This window comes from Gymnodraco acuticeps, unplaced genomic scaffold, assembly GCF_902827175.1.
Source record: "Gymnodraco acuticeps unplaced genomic scaffold, fGymAcu1.1, whole genome shotgun sequence".
Lineage (NCBI taxonomy): Eukaryota > Metazoa > Chordata > Actinopteri > Perciformes > Bathydraconidae > Gymnodraco > Gymnodraco acuticeps.
In genome coordinates, this window is record NW_022990501.1 from 4772634 (window position 1) to 4796104 (window position 23471).

Here is a 23471-nt window from a genome sequence, read left to right on the forward strand (position 1 = left end):
TGCTGGTTGGTGTGATTGTTTGCTTGACATGGTTTCTCTGAGGCACTGATTTGTGTTAGTGGCTATACAAAATAACATTAGATGGTGTACACTGACATGTGTTGAAGGGGACTCCAATGAGTAGGGAAGGGTACATGTATGCCCTCTAGTGGAAGCATCTCATCCACTTTAACCAGATTGTATGTCAGCAATAAAAAGTCCTTCTACATCAGCAAGTACTTATTTTGTTAGTTTCACTCTGAAGATGAAGATTTAAAAAAATAAAAACATATAAATGACAAACAAAACACAATAGTGTATTTAACAGTTAAAGTTCACAGCCAGCACACAGCATTACAAAGCTACTGACGTTCATTTCTGAGTCATAAAATGTTTTCAATACGATACATTTTTCAACACCATTCAATTATAATTGATATAATTATTATTATTTACATTACATGTTACTTGTTAGATGCTTTTATCCAAAGCGACTTACATACTCAATACTGTGGGCAATCCCCACCGCAGGAGCAATTTGGGGTGAAGTGTCTTGCTTGCAGGGACACAACGACATGCTGACTGCAGTGGGGTTTGAACCTGTGACCCCCTGATCTAAACACCAACACACAATCCACTGCACCACACGCCTCCCTATTTGGCAGTAAAGCCTGAAATAGTACCTAGATCAGGGATGGGCAACTTTGATGGTGGTGGGGGCCACATCATTGATGTACTGGCCACCAGAGGGTCGCAGATTCACTTGGAACACACACACATTCCATGTATTGTATGTAATTATTAACAAATATACTAAGTCTGACATCTTCATTGACATTTTACAATCTTTCAGGGAACATCCTCTAATAAGTTCACTAAATATCAGTTCACAGAAATTTAATTTAATTTTTACAAGTGGCATATTTGTATTGAACAGGTTATTGAACAGTGGAATAAAACTATTTTTAAACTATTGGAAAGCACGGAAAATGTGTGTGCATTGAGATTAAACATTAAGATGACATAAACATGAAGTCATGAACACTAACCCAGACATTAGTTGTCTAACTTGAACCTAAGACACTTGTAGCCTCTGCTGACGCACAATACGGGGAATGTCAACACAGACACCTGTCATCCCGCACTCTGCTGTTCCTCAGCGCCAGTATTTGAAATCATGTACGCAGCTCGCCACGTAACTATGAGTCTAGTGGACGGTATCAGTACTACAGGTAAAACAGGTTTTTGTTTTAATTAATTACGTTGTTCATAAATTAATCTGCGGGCCGCCATTTGCCCATCCCTAGATGAACAGTCTGCAAAAAGAATGGAAAATTACCAAGCTAGTACCACTACATGTTTTTAAAGCTCGGTTGGATGCTACACAATCAGATGCTGTTGGTACCTGTACTTGTGGTTAAATATGTAAATTGTAATCCCTGTACATTTTGCTGTATGATGTCCTTTTGTTGTTCTGTTGTTTATGTCTTCTTGTGGAACCTACTGCTGCAGGTCTCCCTTGAAAAAGAGATCATTGATCTCAATGGGATTTTACCTGGATAAATAAAGGTTTTGAATTGAATTGAATCCCTGACCTAGATGATTGATATGGATAAATCCGACTATAGGAACCATGTGTTGTGTTTGTGGGGTGTTGTAAATCTCAGTCCTCACAATAAAGAGCACATTCACATTAAGTCAATAAGTGCTAATATGCCACTGACATACATTTGTATTGACAAATACCTCAGGTATCAAGAACTCATTCAGGGGTAACTCTTGTTTGTTTGTTTGTTTGTTTGTTTGTTTGTTTGTTTGTTTGTTTGTTTGTTTGTTTGTTTGTATTTCGAACAGATACAACAAATCAAAAGACAGAATGAAATGTTAAACAGAATACCGAATTTTAAATATAAATTGTCAAACTATATTGATACATTCAACAATATTTATATATTTAACAAAAATAAAGTGTCCGAAAAGGAGCAGGAGGAAGCAAATTCTTATTAATTCCACCAATGCTTATTAATTCCACCATTCCACTCAACTTCTAATAGTCTGTTAAATAATAACTGCCGTTATAAATAACTGCTATTATATTTTACATGTGCATCTGGAAAGTATTCATGCCCCTTCACTTTTTCCACATTTTTCTATGTTACAGCCTTATTTCAATTTGGATTAAATTCATTTGTTTTCTCAACATTCTACACACAATACCCCATAATGACAAAGTGAAAAAAGCTTTAAAATAATTTGTGCAAATGAATTAAAAATAAAACACTCAAATATCACATGTCCATAAGTATTCACACCCTTTACTCAATACGTTGTTGAAGCACCTTTGGCAGCACTTACAGCCTCAAGTCTTCTTGAGTATGATGCTACACGCTTGGCACATCTATCTTTGGGCAGTTTCTCCCATTCTTCTTTGCAGATCGTCTCAAGCTCCATCAGCTTGGATGGGGAGCGTCGGTGCACAGCCATTTTCAGATCTCTCCAGAGATATTCAATCCGGTTCAAGTCCGGCCTCTGGCTGGGCCACTCAAGGACATTCACAGACTTGTCCCGAAGCCACTCCTTTGTTATCGTGGCGGTGTGCTTAGGGTCGTTGTCCTGTTGAAAGGTGAACCTTCGCCCCAGTCTGAGGTCCAGAGCGCTCTGGAGCAGGTTTTCATCAAGGATCTCCTTGTACATTGCTGCATTCATCTTTCCCTTGATCCTGACTAGTCTCCTAGTTCCTGCTGCTGAAAAACATCCCACAGCATGAAGCTGCCACCACCATGCTTCACTGTAGGGGTGGTGTTGGCCAGGTGATGAGCGGTGCCTGAGTTCCTCCAGACTTTCATCAGACCAGACAATTTGGTTTCTCATGGTCTGAGAGTCCTCTCGGTGCTCCATGGGGGCTTTCATGTGCCTTTTGCTGAGGAGTGGCTTCCTTCTGGCCACTCTACCATAAGGCCTGATTGGTGGAGTGCTGCACAGATGGTTGTCCTTCTAGAAGGTTCTCCCATCTCCACAGAGGAACACTGGAGCTCTGTCAGACTGACCATCGGGTTCTTGGTCACCTCTCTGACCAAGGCCCTTCTTCCCCATTGCTCAGTTTGGTTTGGGCGGCCAGCTCTAGGAAGAGCCCTGGTGGTTTCAAACATCTTCCATTTGCAAATGATGGAGACCACTGTGCTCGTTGGGACCTTCAATGTTGCAGACATGTCTCTGTACCCTTCCCCAGATCTGTGCCTTGATACAATCCTGTCTCTGAGGTCTATAGACAATTCCCTGGACCTCATGACTTGGTGTGTGCTCTGATATGCACTGTCAACTGTGGGACCTCATATAGACAGGTGTGTTCCTTTCCAAGTCATGTCCAATCTATTTAATTGACCACAGGTGGACTCCAGTCAAGTTATAGAAACATCTCAAGGATGATCAGTGGAAACGGGATGCGCCTGAGCTCAATGTTCAGTGTCATAGCAAAGGGTGTGAACACTTATGTACATGTGATATTTCATTTGATTATTTTTAACATATTTGCGAAAAAATTCTTTAAAAACGTTTTCTGTGTCATTATGGGGTATTATGTGTGGAATGTTGAGACAAATAAATAATTTAATCCATTTTGAAATAAGGCTGTAACATAACAAAATGTGAAAAAAGTTAAGGGGTATGAATACTTGCCGGATGCACTGTATATATATATATTCAATTTATACATACATTCATAATTAAATGTATATATACGTTTATAATTATTTGTTCATCTTAGATCCCCTATCGTCATTCCCATCTTTCTAAGAAAGTGTTTTTGTACTTCCTTTTAAAGTGATTTATTTTGATGCTTTAACTCCCGCTCCAAACCCTTCCACAAAACCCCCCCACAGATTCTTATGCACATACTTCTCAGAGTTGGTCTGACCATGAGTTGTTTAAAATGAAGTTCTCCTCTCAAATGATTCCCCCCTCTGTTCCCCGGGAGTAGATGATGTCTTGCTTTGTACATGATTTGTGCAGTTTGACATTGAACCAGATCAGTGAACTTCAGTGTATTAGACTTTAAGAATAATTAATTGGTGTGTTCAAGATATCCAACATTGTGGATCATTCGTATTGCTTTTTTTTTTAGAATCAGAGGATGAACCCCTCTTTATTGGTCACACATTCATGCACACAGCACACACAGTGACATTTGGTCTCTGCTTTTACCCCATCCTAGGAGCAGTGGGCAGCTACTGCACAGCGCCCAGGCAGCACATTTGTGTAATGTGCATAGCAGCTGTAGGTTGGTTTTGTAAGTATTTCCCCAAATCTCCACACAGTAACTCAGATCTGGCAACATGAGTGTATCATACAGGGTAATGATGTGGTCCAGACAGTGTCTTGATTTCCCCAATATTGCTTTACATCGTGATTCTGATCAAAGACAAACTTTTTACCACATTTCTATTTCTTTAAACAGTACATGTAAACACTTTGCATTACTCTTGTACTTTACTTGGGTATTTAATATTTAATTATAATTTACGCAATGTTATACTTCTACTAAATTGTACATTTTAGAAGGCAATGTTTTACTTCAACTAATACATGATGATGTATTTTCATGGATTAAGCTTTTCATCAGAAAACAGGTGGTCTAAATGATCTCCACCTTTACCAGCTGCAACATTAGGGATGCGGACACAGAAATGCTTCAATAATATCAATCCAGTGATATTATATATTATTCTGCATAATGCCTTTTAACTTCTGTATTGTAAGTACATTTTTATGGCAACCTGTTGAACTCGAATAGATTTTCATGTCATTTCTACACTGTGGTATTTCTCCCTTTACTGAAGTTCCAGATCAGAGAACTTCTTGATACATTCAAGACAACACAGCAACAACGAGTGTTTCCGCGTCAGATGGTGTGCCGTGTTTTTGTTTTCTGCAGCTAACCTTCCTCAAGGTCTGCCCGGTTCTTCCCTCCCCCATCACATCTGCTCCTCCCCGGATTACAGCACAAATGTCTGTCTGAAACTCTCAGTGCTGAGGGGGGAGATTACAGCACTGCACCCTCCGAGAGGTTAACCAATCAGGGTGCACGGACGCAGGGATTAACCAATCGCACGGCAGAGAGGGAGGGCAGAGGGATTACAGCAGCACAGAGTGGGATTAGGTCAGAGCGGAGTGCAGAGAAATGCTTTTAAATCTGTCCCGCTACCCCTTTCAACTCTCAGAGCACTACAGCTGCATTTATGATAGAACCGTTGTGACATTTTACATGTTTGAGGGCAGATATAAAATAGGATATACATAGCAACACATATTTAATTTTGTTGTCGCCTGTATCAGAATTACATGAGAGAAATCAGGAGTAATAATTTATCCAAACTTTTATTTTGATTCAGCTGACAAACAATTATCATGTAACTTGCACACAATCTTCTATCGTAACCAACCATGCCATAATAATAATACCTTAGGTTGGTCATTTTATGGTCATTAATTTAACTATAAATAAATGACAAAATATTGGAACTCAATGAGAGGGAGGTTCATTTTGTAGCGAGAATCAATCTTCTCTTTTTCCTTCTCAACAGAGAAGGAAAAATGTTCACATATTTATTCATATCATTATTATAAAACATTTAAGTTTACATGGCAGTAATCAGGTCATGCAGGGATTACCATGCAGTCAGAGGAGTTGGGAGATTGGGTGGGGGCGGGGTCCAGGAGGAGGAAAAGGATGGGGAACCACTGAACTGACAGATCAAAACTGGAACAATAATGAATACAGCTGCAGTGAAATGCTTTAATAATCTGCACTGTTGTCATTGATTTGGCTGGTTTGGAACATAACATGGTTTCTTTTAAATAAGAAATATTAGGTTCAATTTAATAATATTGCTTTCAACTAACCTATACAGTTATGTGAAATGTGTTGACATAATACATTGAATTAAAGTCAACGTTTCAGTTTTCCCAGAGTATGTTCTTTTTGGTGGTGCACAGGATGAGTGGGATCAACTTGATAAAGGCAGGCACCCCGACAGAAAACAGGCAGAGTAAAGTCATGCTGCAGGGAAGAAGCAAAGGTAGATAAAGAAAGAAAAGATGGAGGACAAAAAGAAAGGGGTCAGGACAGGAAGAGAAGGCCAAGTGAGTGTGATGGGTGAGACAGAGAGAGACAGAGGGTGATAGGGCAATAATCCCAACTAATTCACTTAGGGCATTGCTGAAGGGAGGCTAAGAGGATTGGAACACTTCCAGAATGAGATCAACTAAAATAACCAAGATGGAGCAGTGGGAGCATGGACAACATGAACATGGCCACTTAACATCCACCGTCCCGTCTCCATGATGACCTCTCACTGTGGATCCTCGTAACTCACTTAGTAATAACCCTGCAAACACAAACTATAATTCAGTTGAAAGAATCTCAATGATTGTCGGTGCACAGAGTGTGAAGTATAGATCCTTTTAATAAATGACACAACTTTTCCATCAAACATTTTGGGATGATAACACTAAAGGCTAACACTGTAATACGCAACACAAATGCTCAACAATATCTAAACCAAATGACATATTTGAATGTAGCATTAAATAATAATAAATATCTTAAAATGATTAACCCTGAAGGAGGAGATGACTCTCCCTTCACTCTATGACAATGCACATTAAAACAAAATGAAACGCACAGAAGACATGGCTCAATGTGTTTTCATCTGTATGTCTCGGGGAGGAACTCTTGAGGCTTCATGTTCTCTTATTTAACATAGCATAAAGAAGAGAACATGCATGATTTGCAGAGAGGCAGCGTGATGACACACACCGGGCCTTCTTCTCCAAAGTCATTCAAATACAATGCATTTCTACAGAGGACACCTTTAGAAAAGAAAACAGAATGTTACAAACAGGAAACTGAAGATCAAAGAGAACGAGTCCTCTGGCAGACCTCTTCTCACTATCTCTCACGCTGACACACAGCGCGTTGATACACATAAACACCACCTTTATCACGCAGCATAATTGAGAGATTACAGGACCTGGAACTTCCAGGAGTTCTGGTCCTTGTGGTCCAGGCAGTCCATTGTGGTGAAGCCCAGTTTCCAAGCCTGCTGGTCCTTGTAGTCCAGGCAGTCCACAGAGGTGAAGCCCAGGGAGGAGGCCGTGCTGTAGCCCTGTGATGACAGCGAGGCCGGGGACTGGCTGAGGGAGCCCCCCATGGAGGGCACTGTGATGGGGCTGAGGGCCCCCACGGTGCCGGACAGCTGCGAGTGCATGGGGGACAGGTAGGCGCTGCAGTCCAGGCCGGTGAAGTAGGAGGTGGTGCTGGCGTAGCCCTGGGAGTAGGCCGACGGCTGGCCGTAGCTCATGGGGTAGGGGGAGGGCCGCTGCATGCAGGGGGCCGAGGAGGCCAGAGGGTCGGGCAGGGGGGAGATGGCCGGGCTCCAGATGGACACGGACGTGTTTCCATTGCTGGAGCTCGGGATCAGGCTGGGCCCTGTCTGGGCGGAGGAGGGGCTGTAGGAGCCGGAGGGGTTAGGGCCGGGATCAGGGGCGCTGACTTCCTGCAGGGGAGAGGCCTTCTTCTTGGGGGGCCGAGGCTTGGACTGGCCACTGCTCTGCTGCAGCTGCTGGCGGCACTTGGCACGGCGGTTCTTAAACCAAACCTGGAGGAGTAGAAGAAAAGATAAAACGTGTAAGTACAGAGAATGTCAGACATGCTGATACCTGAAGGTGTAAATGACTTGTGGGGTACGGACTTCTGAATGACTTATGTAACTGAAGTGTTATACTGTAAATGCAAATGCATCAATATGCTGCTGTTCTCCTTCTGTAGAGGAAATGTGTGTCCTTTGGGTACATCAGTATGTAACCCACAGACACCTAACTGTATGGCCTCCATCTTGGCAGTAGCCTTCTTCTCCGTTACCTGCACACGTGACTCCGGCAGGTTGATCTTGAGGGCCACCTCCTCCCTCATGAAGATGTCGGGGTAGCGGGTCTTGGAGAACAGCGCCTCCAGGATGTCCAGCTGTGTGCGGGTGAAGGTGGTGCGCTCTCTGCGTTGCTTCCGGGGAGTGGCTGCAAACCCAGGAGACGGAGGGGATTATTATTATTCTGCAGCACAGAGCTGACCTGAATTATGTGCAGCACTCAGGCTCATATTCAAGAGGCAACACGACATGTCATCTAAGTCATTTTTTTACGTGGTTTGATGTTTTCCAACTATGTGTGGATGACAACAAGAACACATGTTAATTTGAACTTCACAGTACATTATGATATTCTTTATAATCCTGACTGTGTTCTGTCGTCAATATGAGGACAGAAGTGTTTTTGTTTGTTAGATTGATAGACACTGGTCCTTTCAAGAGTTTCAGTTTTCCCAAAAATGAAGACACATTACGCTGCATTTCACTATAGTTTCAATATTTAAAATCACACTGTATATGCCAGATGTTAAATTGTAATAAAATATTACTGAAGAGTTAATAGATGTAGTCATTGTAATGTAGCAATTAGCACATTAATTGTCTCTTGTATACCATCTATCGATCTATATTTATCTCAGCGTCACCGACGTCATTACATTTTGAAAGGAAGAGTGAAAAACAAAGTAATACAAATCTCTTTCAAATATATGTGTGGTTCCCGACAGCCACTGTCAGTTTATGTGAGTTTCAAAGCTTTAAACAATATTCAGTTTATCTGCGAATTAACAAATGTATGTGTTAATCAATGTTACTCACGACAACGTAATATACAAATGAGTAATTCATTTAAATCATCGACCTCTCATAACCGCGGGTACACTAATAATTATTTGGCTAAAATCCATATAGTAATGATACTTTGATCGTACAATAACTATTTCTGACATTACTTTTTGTCAGTATTGGCTCTTATGAGTGTTTATCCTGTCATTTATTTGTCGTTCGCCACAGCGTTACGCACAGCCTGCGCGCCTTTACGCACCATGTTGACTCGAATAAATACTTTAAATGACTAAAACAGCAGGAAACACATACTTCACAGTCAATTAAAATCAAATATGAAAGAAAACATAAGTTTATACTTACAAGGATAAGCGATGGTCGTGTGTAGCACGTCCATTCCCTGGCCAGGCAAATTTAACCCGTTCATGGTGTAATGGGGTTGCTTTATGTAGGACATCATCCTGACAGCAGGCGTTTAAGTCCTGTCGGGGACTTGTATGTCGGACACGCAACACAACAACCGAGGGCCCCTCAGAGCTCCACGGGGCCACAGGTCGCGGCTCCTGGTTCAACCCGCGCCGAGTTCACCGGAGGAACCTCCAAGTGTTTTTATCTACCTGTAGTTTGAGTCCCTCCTGGTTGTGAGCTCAGCAGCGGCTCTCTGCAGCTCTGACTCTCCGATCTGCCGCTCTCTCCGTTAGGTCATCACTCAGGTGAAGTGGCCCCGCGTGCTTGTGCGCCTTGGTGAGGTCGCTCTAACTGAGTTCTTCACCGGCACACGCTGCTAATTAGAGGGAGCAAGTGGCTTCGGCAAACCCCTCCCACCCCCCCCTACCCCCATCCCTCCCACAGACACTTTAAAGTGTCCAAAGCAACAGGCTACATAAGACAAACCACACTTACAAAAGGTATTTTCATCATTTTGTATTGATTCGTATATCGATCCACTCATATGGAATAAATACAAACTTTAAAATAGTAATGCAATAGTTTAAAGAAAATCTTTAAATTATTATTATTTAGAAAATTACTCCGAAAGGTTATCAGTTTTGGATGATTTTGAAAAAACACTTTTTATTATATCACAATGTGAGACAACAACAAAATCATTTTTCTTTCAGAAATGTTTTTGTTTATTAAAAAGCCTTTTTCCTTCAGTTCTTAATTTGTCTTCCTTTATAGTTTATTTCCTCTTGATGAGCAATATATCTGCTGTTGCTCATACATTCACACATCATTGGGAGATTATAGTTATCTCCAAAACAGCACACACACACACAACACACACACACACACACACACACACACACACACACACACACACACACACACACACACACACACACACACACACACACACACACACACACACACACACACACACACACACACACACACACACACACACACACACCACACACGCACACATATGCACACATATGCACAACACCGACAAAGCTCATTTGATTTATCATAATATGCTTTATCTGAAAAGTAAGTATCTTATCTCCAGATAAAGGGAGGAAAGTCACAGCAGTTTGTCAGTGGTGGAGCAGGAGAGGAGGTAGCAGGTAACTACAGCCGCACGCTGGGGAGAAGGACGGGTTAATATGTAGACTGAGAGAAAGAATGAAATAGCAATAAAATGCAGAAGATGAAGACGTCAGGAGAACTGAACATGGAGGGAGGAAGGACAGAGAGCAGCGAGGACTCAGAGCAAGCAGCGTCACCTGATCAAAACCTACAAATGGACACTTCTAACATAGAAATGGATTAATAAAAACATTTACTCCACTTTGATTTTGTGGACTAAAGTGCTGCCATAAGAGACTTTGAAGGAGTCTGAGATGCATTGTGACTTTAAGAAAACTCTGTATATGCAATGTTGTGCAAATTGTAGGTCTAAATTATATCAAGAAAGGCTTTGACCAATGTTTCACTATAATTGCTAATGGTTTGAAATACCTGTTTATGTGCATGCAGTGTTGTACACAATATATATCATATTCTGAAAGAATTTGACAAACCTTATTTTTTACACTCATTTCATTAAAAATGCCTTACTTTTCTAATCTTTCATTAAGGACATTTTGTTTTATTGAAATATTGTTGAACTATTGAAGGCAATGCAAATACTGTCCAAAATGAAGATTCTAAAATGGGATATTTACATTTTTGTTGTGAGTTATTTGAGTTTGGTTACAAATATCATTATGTGAACACTTCATGATGGCGATGCACTCTAATGGCGCCGCTCAAGGCTGCAACAGCAGGTAGGGAAGTGGGAAACAGGACTTTGCTGGTATATAATCCCTTCCCGACTGCCCCTCCCCCTAATGCTGGACTAACAGAGACACATTCAGCATGATGCAAACATTTTAATTTCAAGACTAAAGAGAGTTGTTTTCAACATGCCGACTGACGCCTTAAAACTCAGCAGGATGGAGGGATGAAAATCACCTGGTGGAGGGGGGGGGGTTAGGTACACAGTGAGGGGAGGGGAGAAACAGGTGAAGAGGCAGAGTGGGGGGGGGGGAGCTCCGGTTGTTCTCGTCCCCACCAACACACTGCTGCTGTTAATCCAGATTAGAGTGTCTAAAACAGGACGGAAAAATCTGCAGGCAGCCAGCAATACAGAGGCTGTCAGCCCCAATCACTCTGACACACACACACACACACACACACACACACACACACACACACACACACACACACACACACACACACACACACACACACACACACACACACACACACACACACACACACACACACACACACACACACACACACACACATAAACACACACACGCACAAGCACACGCACACACAAAAACACACACTTTTAGCCAAATAGTTAAATTCCTGATCTAAATCAAAGGTGTTCAATAACTCTACATTTTAATATAGAACACTTTACGTACACTGAATCTACTTTAACGCAGCAGACCCAACTCAATATAAATGTATTTCAGAACACTCAATATATAGCTCACGTTTTCTATTCAAGAGGGAGATAACATCAGTCGTAGATCCACCTTTAAAATATGAACAGTTGTTGGCGTGACAACGCGGCATTATAAGGGTCAGTTCTATCTTTATACAAAAATACATATCCCATGTTTTTTAATATTTCACTTTCCTTATACTCTAAAAACCACTGTCATTTATTGTGTGGTATGCGAATGGTATGTGTGCATTTTTAGCAACATACTGTCTAAATATTTAAATTTGTATTTTTACTTTATATACTTGCCACTAATGTTAATTGTTATTACATGTGTATCTTATTGTATCTTCTAAACATGTTTAACGTGTGTAACGCTTGACACTGCTGCTGGAACAAAACAAAAATAATTCCCAATTTGGGATAAATAAAGAATCTATTTATCCATCAATCAATTTATCTATCTAAAGAGAAGGAGTCATTTACATTTTTTATTATGCACAAAATAAACAAATACTAATTGACAGTAAAAGCTTTATTGGCAGCATGAAATAGCTACAGTATTTAAAGACCAGAAGAGGTCTAACGGGAAACAGTTGTTCTCATCTGAACAATGTTCCTGTGTTGTTCTGTTTTCAGAAATGAGACACGAGCAATAAAGAAACCACAGGGTTATAAAACGGGCCTCCCCTCTACACTAAAGAGAAAACAAATCAATGACAAGAAGCAAACAAGACGGAAAAATAATCATTGGACACCAATCTTATAAAAACAAAGAAACATGTGAAAAACAATACTGGGAAAGAGAAATTAGAAAAAACAGATAAATAATTAGACATCATGAATCTGATGACAATTGCCTTTTATTTAGCTTCTGATAATATGGACTTATATGTCTGTACATGCATTGTTTGTAAAGAGGGAGGTGAAAAAAAATCATCCCGTCTAGAATGATATGAGTAAAATACATTTGAAAACACATATCTGACAAATTGAAATGAAACTGTATATTGAGAATGTTGCCTCCTTAGGGCTAAGGTAAATCCGTTTTACTCAATGTTTCAATGCTCTGATTATTCCCAAAAGCCCCATCATTATTTGATTGAATAAGCTTCACTACAGTTAAGACAGTTAATTGACTTCATATTTTTTACATCATGAATTGGGTTAATGGTACACAGTGTGTGTGTGTGTGTGTGTGTGTGTGTGTGTGTGTGTGTGTGTGTGTGTGTGTGTGTGTGTGTGTGTGTGTGTGTGTGTGTGTGTGTGCAGGGCCGTCCCTGGCCAACTTGGGGCCCCAAGCGACATTGTGAGATGAGGCCCCCCCCCCCTACCGACAGGAGTGAAACAATTTTTTTGGAAACAAAGTACTTTGTGTAGAGGAAACTTCTGTGTAGCATGCAATGGAGTCACCGACTCAGGAAGGAGACACGGGAAGAGTCGGAGCTTTGATGTCAAACCACTGTGATTTATTTGGAGTTGGTACCAGAGTATTCACATCACAAATCCAAGAGTCAGAGGTTCTGACTCCACGGTAGAGTTGCCACGTCAATTCTGGAGAGCCTCTCTCTTGCCAGCCCATCTAACTGGTTTCGCAGAGAGTAAACAACATATTTGAGAAGATAGCCTAAACAGTGTGTGAACACTGAGCTACTTGCGTCGGACACTTATGACCTCGAAGATTTTACCTTGGAGTCCACAAATACAGAGAAGGAAGTGTCCCAGTGTACCCACAACACAGACCATCTGTATCCCAGTATTGACCGGTCACAGAATGGGAACAATAACATTATTGGCTAAGCCGCCTGTGTCCTTAAAGAAGGTAAACAGACATCAAGGTTTGTCCTGTATGTTACAAATTGGCATCTATGATAATTATTTCCATAACACTTTGCAAATATAATTCCTGCTTATTATTATTATCAACACAGTTACTTTTTAATACAGTGAGGTCAATTGTAAATGTGCATGTATGTCAGTATGCGTTTACAGGTGAATACGTCGGCATTTCCTGGATGCAAAGTCAGCGAAAAGGTCATCGTATGACAGCTGCTGTGCCTACTGTGCGTTGATGCTTATGATAGCCAGGCCACTTAAGCGTTCTTGTGCCATTGATGACCGGAGGTACGTCTTCATAAGCTTCAGTTTGGAAAAGCTTCTCTCAGCAGACACAACTGTTACAGGAAGAGTTACTGCAATGCAGAGGGCAATCCAGAGTTTTGGGTAGAGTTCCTGTAACTCACTTTTGTGGAGAAATGACAAATAAACTACTTCTACTAATAATCATAATCATAATCAATTCAATAATATAAATACTATATTATTTTATTATAATATTGTAAGTTGTAATTTAGTCAAGACAAAACATGCTTATGACATGCTCAGAAACTGATATTTCTTAAATCTGTATTCAAATGTAGTTCCCTCTGTCAGCAATGTATCAACAACTACACACACATTTCTATCAGTATTTCTCTGTGTTGTGGTTGACATGACGATGACTGTTAGGAGTTAAGGGGAGAGGCTGAGCATCACCATGAAATGTGCAAATTGACAAAAAAATTAATAAAAGGGGAAAAAAATGCTCCACGTTTTTTAGGCTGTAAACTTTAACTGTTAAGTAAGCCATCAGACATACAGTGTATCACTCTTCCTCCTGTACGTTAGCAGATCAAAGGCATCACATACTTGAATGAATAAATAAAGGAGAACTGCGCGGAGAACTGCGCACAAGCCGAGCTCATAAGCCAAGGCCCCCTTCGCAATGTGAGGCCCCATGCAGCCTGCATGATCGGCCTGTAGGGAGGGACGGCCCTGTGTGTGTGTGTGTGTGTGTGTGTGTGTGTGTGTGTGTGTGTGTGTGTGTGTGTGTGTGTGTGTGTGTGTGTGTGTGTGTGTGTGTGTGTGTGTGAGAGAGAGAGTCAGGAGCTGTACAGTGAGGTGTGTGTCAGTACAGGATGAGTGATTACAGTGGACAGTAATCCTGCACATGGATTAGCAGGTGGTATTAGGAGAGGGGGAGGGGAGGGGGGGGGTGCAGTGGGGGGGGGGGGGTGGTGTAACACACTTCCACCTCTGAACTCTCACAATATGGAGCAGCCGCTCGCAGGGCCTAACCCCCGTCTGCTACCCCCCCACACACTCCAGACTTTATAAGACGTGTGACACACACTTAGACAGCCCACAGGGATGATGTGACACCATGTAGTTATTGAAGGGGGATAAAGTTGTGATTATTGATACACAATCTTATTTAATTGACGTCAAAACATAAAACATGTAGGTGCAATACGTTTATGGATGTAAGGTATCTACATTCCATCAATGTGAACTATGGCTTTATGTTTAATAATTTGGTTAATGTCCTGTACTATATGCCAATGTTATTATTGACCTCCTCACAGGAGCTGTTTACAAAATGGCATAAGCATCTAATTTGGTTTCTTTTTGATTATGCTCTTTGTCTTCTTTCTTGTATACGTTTTAGGATTTTTATATGTACGTTTGATGAGTATTAATGACTTCAGAGGTCAGATAATGTTGTCCGGCAGTAAAGACTGCAGAAAAAGTACTTTCCCTAAATTGAGAAGTAAATGTAATAGTATCAAATATAAAAGTAATTAACCTGATTACTTTCGGTTTCTGTTGAATTTCCTAATCATCAAATGCAATGCAAATAAATACAGGAGAAAATAAATATCAATAAGATGTTTTTTACCTAAGTAAGTAAGCTGCCTTTCACTAAGCATATTCAGGCAGCAGCCTCTACACCAACACTGAAACACATGAGCACGTACCACAGTTTAAAAAAGCAGAAATAAAATCTGAGCTGACAGAAAATACTCCGTTTTAGTTTAATACATACAGTTTAGCTCACACACACTATCTTATGAACATATAGGTTCACCTGCTGAATTAAACACAGAACAAATGAAGCAAAGAAAGTGAAAAGCATAAAGCAGATTCAGGCAGTAGGCGTATAGATTCACACTTAAAGTATTATCCTACAGAACAGCTCTAAGAGAAGAGATACAAGTGTTCCTTTTACAGGAGACAGAATCTGCTCTCACCAGTATATTGATTAAAAGCATCCACAGCATGTGCTTCTCAATGTATCTTTCTCTATTTTTTAAATGTACTGTTACATTCTAATCCTGCTTGTAATCCCCATGTTTTAAAAAAAAAAATGTACCGGTAATCTGATCTATTTTGTGCAACTGTAAGGGAATACAATTATCTGTTTTTTGTAACGCAATGACATAATCCCGTCATGTAATCCGTTACTCTGCATGCCAGCTGATGCTGCAGTGAAGTACAACAAGAACAATACTAGTACTATTATAACCAGACTTTATGAAGTGTCTGCTTTGCATTGGTGGCATTTAGAAGCAGAAACCAATCCTTTTGATGAGATTAAGAAGAGACACTGTCCCCTTTCAGAGAGGGGGGCTGCATGCTGAGATGGGAACACTGTTAGGGTCATGTGTTCTACTTCTACGCCTCAGATTCACACAGGTGTTTCTCTCTGTTATCACATGACATGTACAACACTATATATTTCTTGCAGTCAACTCATATCGAATAGTTCCCACTACCTTTGGTGAGGATGTGAGGAAACAGGAGGATGTTTCAGATGTACTGCAGCAAAAGGAGGAGAGGCACTGCTGCTGGGGGGGGGGGGGGGGGACATAGGCATGGGAGCATTTCTTGATTCTTCCTACTGTGTTCGTGTTATTACTATACTCCAAAGCAAATTCCTTGTTCAGCAATAAACCTGTTTCTGACTGATATGAAAGTAGGGATATTGGAAAGAAAACTAAAGTATGCGATATGCCTTGATTTGAGTGTCTTCTTCTCTATAAAAGGAGGTAGGACTTTTTGTCAAGCTGTTGGTAAGCAGAAGGAGGGAAATGTAAAGCTTTCAACAAGTTGCTGTAAGTGTTCACTGACATCTGCTGGACAAACATCAACACTCTCTTTAAGAGAGCTGGACTGTATCCTGGAGGACCCCTCCACCCCCCTCCATGCAGAGCTAGTGAAGATGAGGAGCACGTTCAGCCACAGACTCATCCCTCCACGACACAGCACCAAGCGCCTCGGACAGTCCTTTGTGCCTGTAGCCATCAGGCTGCACAAACAAGGGCTAACCCTGAAACCCACCTGCACTGAACTTTAATCATATCTACACTGTACACACCCACATACAATTTATACCCGCTCTGATACCTGCACCTTAAATATATTTAATATATCTGTTCTGCTCACATATCTGTGTACATTCATCGGATCATCGTTTTTTCAATTAATACTGTTAATACATGTTTATTCTTATTTTATTTGTCTTTTTTACTTCTAATTCCTGTGTAACTCCATGTGTAATATCTGTGCTTCTTCTTATTCTGTTGCTGCCTTGACACGTGGATTTCCCTACAGGGATTATTAGAGGTCCATTTTATCTTGAACTGCCCTAATGGAAATATTTGTGGCAATGGTTTAGTGAGTTTATGATTTATATGACAGACAAACAATGGTATATTTTAATTTACGCATTTTACTGACCGTCCTTTATTTTATTTTTTAAACCTTTTATGCTCTTAACCTTTTATTTTTTATATTACCATATTTTATTCAATATGATCCTTTAGATATATTTTTATTTTATTATTTTCTCCTTATATCTTTGTGAAGAACCTTGAGATGACGTTGTCTTTAAAGTGTGCTATATAAATCAAATGTATTATTATTATTATTGCAACAACACTATTACCAGGGCCGTCCCCTCCCTATACAGGCCGATCATGCAGACTGCGTGGCGTGGGGCCTCATCTCGCTGAGGGTGCCTCAACTGAGCCGAAAATGCGGCGCAAATAGTGTTGCGCGGCACGGTTTCGCCGCTGCGAGGCTCCACTAGCACCCACCACAGTTTTACGTTTTTTTTTTTACTTGCAAAATTATCTTTCAAATTGACAAACATCATATGTGTAATTCGTGGCACAATTCAAACGGAATCGAAAGATAATCTTTATCTCCCCATTGACTTTAATATATAATTTTTCCGAAATAAGGTCCCATGCAGCTCCCCCGGAAAGGGAGGGACTTCGCCTCTCTATAGACAACTGTCACTACCCGATCTGCAGCTCTGCCCGATCTGCAGTGCGCATGTGCGAGATATATTGCCATATTGGACAACTCCGGACGGCAACCCAAGTAGGACAACATTGACACAGTGGCTTTTGGCAAAGCTCAAAAGGAAAACTCGAGAGAGATGAGTTATTGTTATTACAACGTGACTTCACTATTATTTAACAACTCTTTTTATTGGGTTCTTTTATTTGGGGTTAAGTACATTGTCAGAATAAGTGAGAAATTGTGTTAGACAGCTATATGCCATACATATGCCATACATTTTTGCACACATTCACAGTAAATATGTATTCAGTATGATAGCTGTCTAACAGAAGTTAAATCCATTTCTCACTTATTCTGACAATGTACTTAACCCCAAATAAAAGAACAACGTGAAGTCACGTTGTAATAACAATAACTTTTTTTTTTTTTTTTTCAGAGAGCCTCCTCGATGCTCGATCCTCGAAGTGCATTTAGAGAAATGAGATGTCCTTCAACATGTCGCGCTAAAATTAATTTCCGGGTCACTTACGGAGGACCGAGGAGTCGAGGAGGGGGATTTGATGAAATGAGAAAGGGCCAATGGGCTAGTTGCACAAGATGGCATCTATCAACTTCCGGCGGCTGGGTGTGCGGTTGTAAACTTCCGGTCTATAGTAGAGCGGTAGAGGGAAGAGCGATAGATAGCGAGAAAGAGATAGCGTATAGATATTATATAGGCACTATTTTACACTCGATGTCTCCAAGACCTACCGAAGGTTAACATCAGTGATGTACATCGGCTGGTACAAGCGGCAGGCTCAGCCCCGAGGAGCAAAAGAGAAAAAGGGGTTCAAGATGTAGCTACATATCCAGCTACGTCGACAATTATGAAGGTAAGTGACAAACAAAGCTGTAGTTACTGGCCAGAGCCATATAATAGAAGAGTTATGACATCTCCGTTCACTCCAATGGACCACTTTTTTACAGCAATGGCGGATCGTGGAGCCTCTCAATCGTTCCCCGGAAGTTAGCGCCAAGGCTAGCAGAGCTGTGGAGTTGCAGCATAATAGACCGTTCGTGACGGACTTTTAAAGGTAAAAAGAAGTTTAAAGATTTATATTGCGGATATTATCAGTACATCTGATTCAATTGAACATGTGTATTAAAGGATGTCAGTGGATTATCCCTAAATTAGTAGATTTAGGGAACGTTAAGTTAGCAACACACGTTGAACAGCCTTTTAATTGTACATTCCGTTCTCTTAATGTCTATTTGGTCCAACGTTGTTGAATTAGAGAAGAGGGGCTTCTAAACGGGATTGTATGCGGGCGTGGAGGGAGTTAAATATTAGATAAATATAACTTTGGTGCGTGTAAGAGTGAGTGTTTTTAGCAGAGCCATATTGTGTTCTTGTGATTATGTTGATTATGACCTGCCTGTATAATGTTGCAGCTCAGCTGATTTTGGATTGATGGCAAAGGGAGAGGAACTTAAGTGAGAGTGAACACACAAGGTAAGTTTAATACTACTGTTTTATATAAGTAAGCATACTAAACATGTATTCTATCACTGTATTATATAAGTAATCTTGTTAGTAACCTACTGTATGGCAGGTGGAGGGGCAGTGATGTTACAGGTGGAGGAGCAAGACTGCAAACTCACAAGACAGAGAAATCGAAGTTTGTTCTCCAGAGATGAGGTTGATTTCACTTCAATTTTTTCATATTTTCTAAAGATGTGGAAATGGCACAAAAAAAAACTTGAGAGCTGTAACCAAGACAACTGTAACAACATGAGTAGACAGCCACCAAGGTTTTTCAAGTCCCTCTCTTACTCCATTTTGCCAACCCAAACTTCCAGGTACATGACGGGACACCTTGCTTGTTTTTGTTGTTTGCGCTCCTCTGGCAGGTAGAGGGCAGTGATCCCTTCCCTTCTTCCCTCAATCTTTGAGACTAATGTAAGTAGAAGACATGGCACTGTAAATGTTCGAACATTTAAAATATTATACCACTTAAAAATAAGAAATATTACTTTTGTTACTAAGAGTTCATACTTATTATACCTGTGTCACCTTTCACACTGTTGCTTGCTTATCTTTCTTACAGTGCAGACGCTTTTCTGCTTGCTCTTGCCTCTGCTTACTTTTTATTCTGATTTTCCTATTCTTATTCTCTGAAAACTTCGAGCAGCGGCTCCTGGACATTAACTTATCACTGGGACAGTTCATCTTCGTAAATAGACGGAGGGTTTCAGCCATATTTCAACATTTTTACGACGACGTCAGTCTTACAATAGCGTGGCCTAGCAACAGCTAAAGCCTGGTAGGCTACTGCTATTTAGCTAGTTGGTAGCAAAATGCCTCCGTTCTCTACAGATGACTTCCAGAAACTTATACAGAAGATGGCTGTGTTGGAAATGAAAATGCAACGGTTGGAAGTTAACGTGGAAGTGAATGGACTATGTCGTGGGAATGACACGACTTTACCAGTGTTGCACCATCTCCCCCGTCCTCATCACCGTGCCTACGTCGACCACCTCCCCTCCCTTCGAGGGGGCATCTGCAGTCTCCGAAGCCTGATAAGGATGTGTGTGTACAAAACACAACAAACTCTTACTGATATGTGATGGGTCCAGGCTCAAGAGCGTATGGCACTCTCAACTCTTTCCAGGACATGTCGGGGCCCTGCCTGCCAGTAGCTTTGCCGATATCTGTGTTGATAGGTAATAGATTAAGAGCGGTGAATCATAGAAACAGGAAGCGCTCAAACGTTTGTGTGAGTTTATCTAATTTAGCAGTGATTCCATGTCACCCACAGCTTGTTACAAAAAACATGACTGATAGTGTGTTTAACAAACTTAAACTAGCTTTATTAAATGTCAGGTCTTTGGCAGGAAAAACATTTTTAATCAATGATTTTATCACTGAGCACAATCTCGATTTTATGTTTTTAACAGAAACTTGGATTGAACAAAATAACAGTGCAGCTGTTCTTATCGAATCAACCCCTCCCAACTTTAGTTTTATGAGTCAGGAAAGAATGCATAAGAAAGGGGGTGGAGTTGCTATTCTGTTCAATGATTCCCTTCAATGCAGGAAGACATCGTATGGAAACTTTGATTCTTTTGAATATGTGGCCCTTCGGCTGAAATGCTCCTCTCGAGCTCTGTTCCTAAATATCTATAGACCACCCAAATACTGTGCAAGCTTTTTTGATGACTTTACTGAACTGCTGTCTATAGTGTGTATTGATTTTGACCGTCTAGTCATTGTTGGTGATTTTAACATCCATGTTGACAACCCCCAGGACAGAGGGGCTAAAGAACTGTTTTGTGTTCTTGATAGCTATGGACTGACTCAGCATGTGACGGAGCCCACGCACAATAAGGGGCACACTCTGGACTTAATTATCTCAAAGGGTGTGAATATCTCTAAGGTTGTGGTGACTGATGTTGCACTCTCTGACCATTCCTGTGTTTTCTTTGAGAGCTCTATTTCTGTTCACAAAAATGTTCAAAAAGAGATAACCACAAAGCGATATTTAACTGAAAATACTAGGGAAATGTTTACTCAGAATTTCTCTTCCACACTTGCCCCTGCCAACATCTAGCTAGTAGATCATTTTAATTCAAAAATAAAAAATGTTATAGATGCCATTGCTCCAACTAAGGTAAAGGAAGTGTCTGGCAAGAAAATATCTCCATGGAGAAAGGCCATGACCGTGAAAACAGAAAAAAGAGAATGTCGAAAAGCTGAACGCAGGTGGCGAAAAACAAATCTCCAGGTTCACTTTGAAATCTATAAAGAGAGACTTGGCCTTTATAATTTGGAATTGAAAAACGCACGACAATCGTTCTTCTCTGACATCATTACCAAAAACAACGCACGTGCCTTGTTTGCTACCGTCGACAGACTAACTAACCCCCCAGTGTCAGTAGCCTCTGAATTTCTATCCACCAGGGTGTGCAATGATTTTGCCTCCTTTTTCACTGACAAAATTCAGAAAATCAGACAAGCAGTCAGTGCCTCTGCATCAGGAACAGCAAATGTGTTGTCCCTATCTCCACTTAACATCAATTCAGACATCATGACACAATTCCATCAGATTAATGATAAAAACCTAGAGGACATTATTCAACTTCTGAAATCCTCCTCCTGCTGCCTTGATATTATTCCAACAGGATTTTTCAAAGATGTTTTGCCTTGCATGGCCTCAGATCTACTTCATATAGTAAACAAATCTCTTCACTCAGGTATTTTTCCACAGGCCCTGAAAACTGCAGTCATTAAACCGCTCTTAAAAAAGAATAATCTAGATGCTTCAGTAATGAACAATTACAGGCCCATATCAAACCTCCCATTTCTAGGTAAAATCATTGAAAAAGTTGTTTTTCAACAGTTGAGTAATTTCTTGCATTTAAATAACTGTTTTGATGTGTTCCAGTCAGGCTTTCGTCCAAACCACAGCACTGAGACTGCTCTTGTAAAGGTCTTCAATGACATCCACTTAAACACAGACAGTGGCAGAACTTCAGTGTTAGTATTATTAGATCTCAGTGCTGCGTTTGACACTGTTGACCACAGCATATTACTAGACCGACTGGAAAACTGGGTGGGACTTTCGGAAACAGTTCTAAATTGGTTTGAATCCTACTTAAAGGACAGAAACAACTTTGTTCCTATAGGTAAATACACATCTGAGTTGACAAATATGACATGTGGGGTTCCTCAAGGCTCCATCTTGGGGCCTCTTCTCTTTAACATCTACATGCTACCACTGGCTCAGATAATGAAGAACAACAAAATAAGTTACCATAGCTATGCAGATGACACACAAATGTACGTAACAATTTCACCAGGAGACTATGCTCCAATTCAAACACTGAGTAAGTGCATTGAACAAATCAATGACTGGATGTGTCAGAACTTTCTCCAATTAAACAAAGATAAAACTGAGGTAATGGTTTTTGGAGCCAAGGCAGAACGTTTAAAAGTTAGCGCTGAGCTTCAGTCTGCAATGTTCAAAACAACAGATAAAGCCAAAAATCTAGGTGTAGTCATGGACTCTGACCTGAGTTTCAACAGTCACATTAAAACAGTTACTAAATCAACCTACTATCACCTAAAGAATATATCTAGGATTAAAAGACTAATGTCACAGCAGGATTTGGAAAAACTTGTCCATGCTTTTATCTTCAGTAGACTTGACTACTGCAATGGTGTCTTCACAGGTCTCACTAAAAAATCTATTAGAAAGCTGCAGCTAATTCAGAACGCTGCTGCTCGAGTCCTCACTAACACTAAGAAAGTGGATCACATCACTCCAGTTCTGAAGTCTTTACACTGGCTTCCTGTGTGTCAAAGAATAGATTTCAAAATACTGCTGCTGGTTTATAAAGCACTGAATGGTTTAGGCCCAAAATACATTTCTGACCTCCTGCTAAATTATGAACCATCCAGATCTCTCAGGTCTTCAGGGACTGGTCAGCTTTCTGTCCCCAGAGTCAGAACTAAACATGGTAAAGCAGCGTTCAGTTATTATGCTCCAAATATCTGGAACAAACTCCCAGAAACCTGCAGGTCCGCTGCAACTCTGACTACTTTTAAATTCAGGCTGAAGACTTTTCTTTTTGTCGCTGCTTTTAATTGAACTATTCATATCTTAACTTTTATCCATGTACTTTTTTCTTTTAATGTTTAATTGACTGCACTGTAACTTTTATCCATGTAT

At 40.6% G+C, this 23471-nt stretch overlaps 1 protein-coding gene across 1 annotated transcript; it reads right to left on the reverse strand.

Moving 5' to 3' along the window:
- Positions 1-6998: 6998 nt before the first annotated feature.
- On the reverse strand, positions 6999-9144 carry LOC117552979 (homeobox protein otx5-like). The gene is made up of 3 exons (XM_034226715.1): positions 9048-9144; positions 7898-8049; positions 6999-7634 (listed from the first exon to the last, which is right to left on the reverse strand). The coding sequence occupies exons 1-3, from the start codon at positions 9142-9144 to the stop codon at positions 6999-7001; spliced, it is 885 nt and encodes a 294-aa protein (XP_034082606.1).
- Between the last annotated feature and the right edge of the window lie 14327 nt (positions 9145-23471).

Bases quoted from the DNA above. Each gene is read 5' to 3' on its own strand.
- LOC117552979 (XM_034226715.1), bottom strand. From the start codon at position 9,144: ATGATGTCCTACATAAAGCAACCCCATTACACCATGAACGGGTTAAAT. The intron at 8,050-9,047 runs GTAAGTATAAAC...CTGGGTTTGCAG, and splicing joins CACGACCATCGCTTATCCTT to CCACTCCCCGGAAGCAACGC. The intron at 7,635-7,897 runs GTAACGGAGAAG...CTACTCCTCCAG, and splicing joins TGCCGGAGTCACGTGTGCAG to GTTTGGTTTAAGAACCGCCG.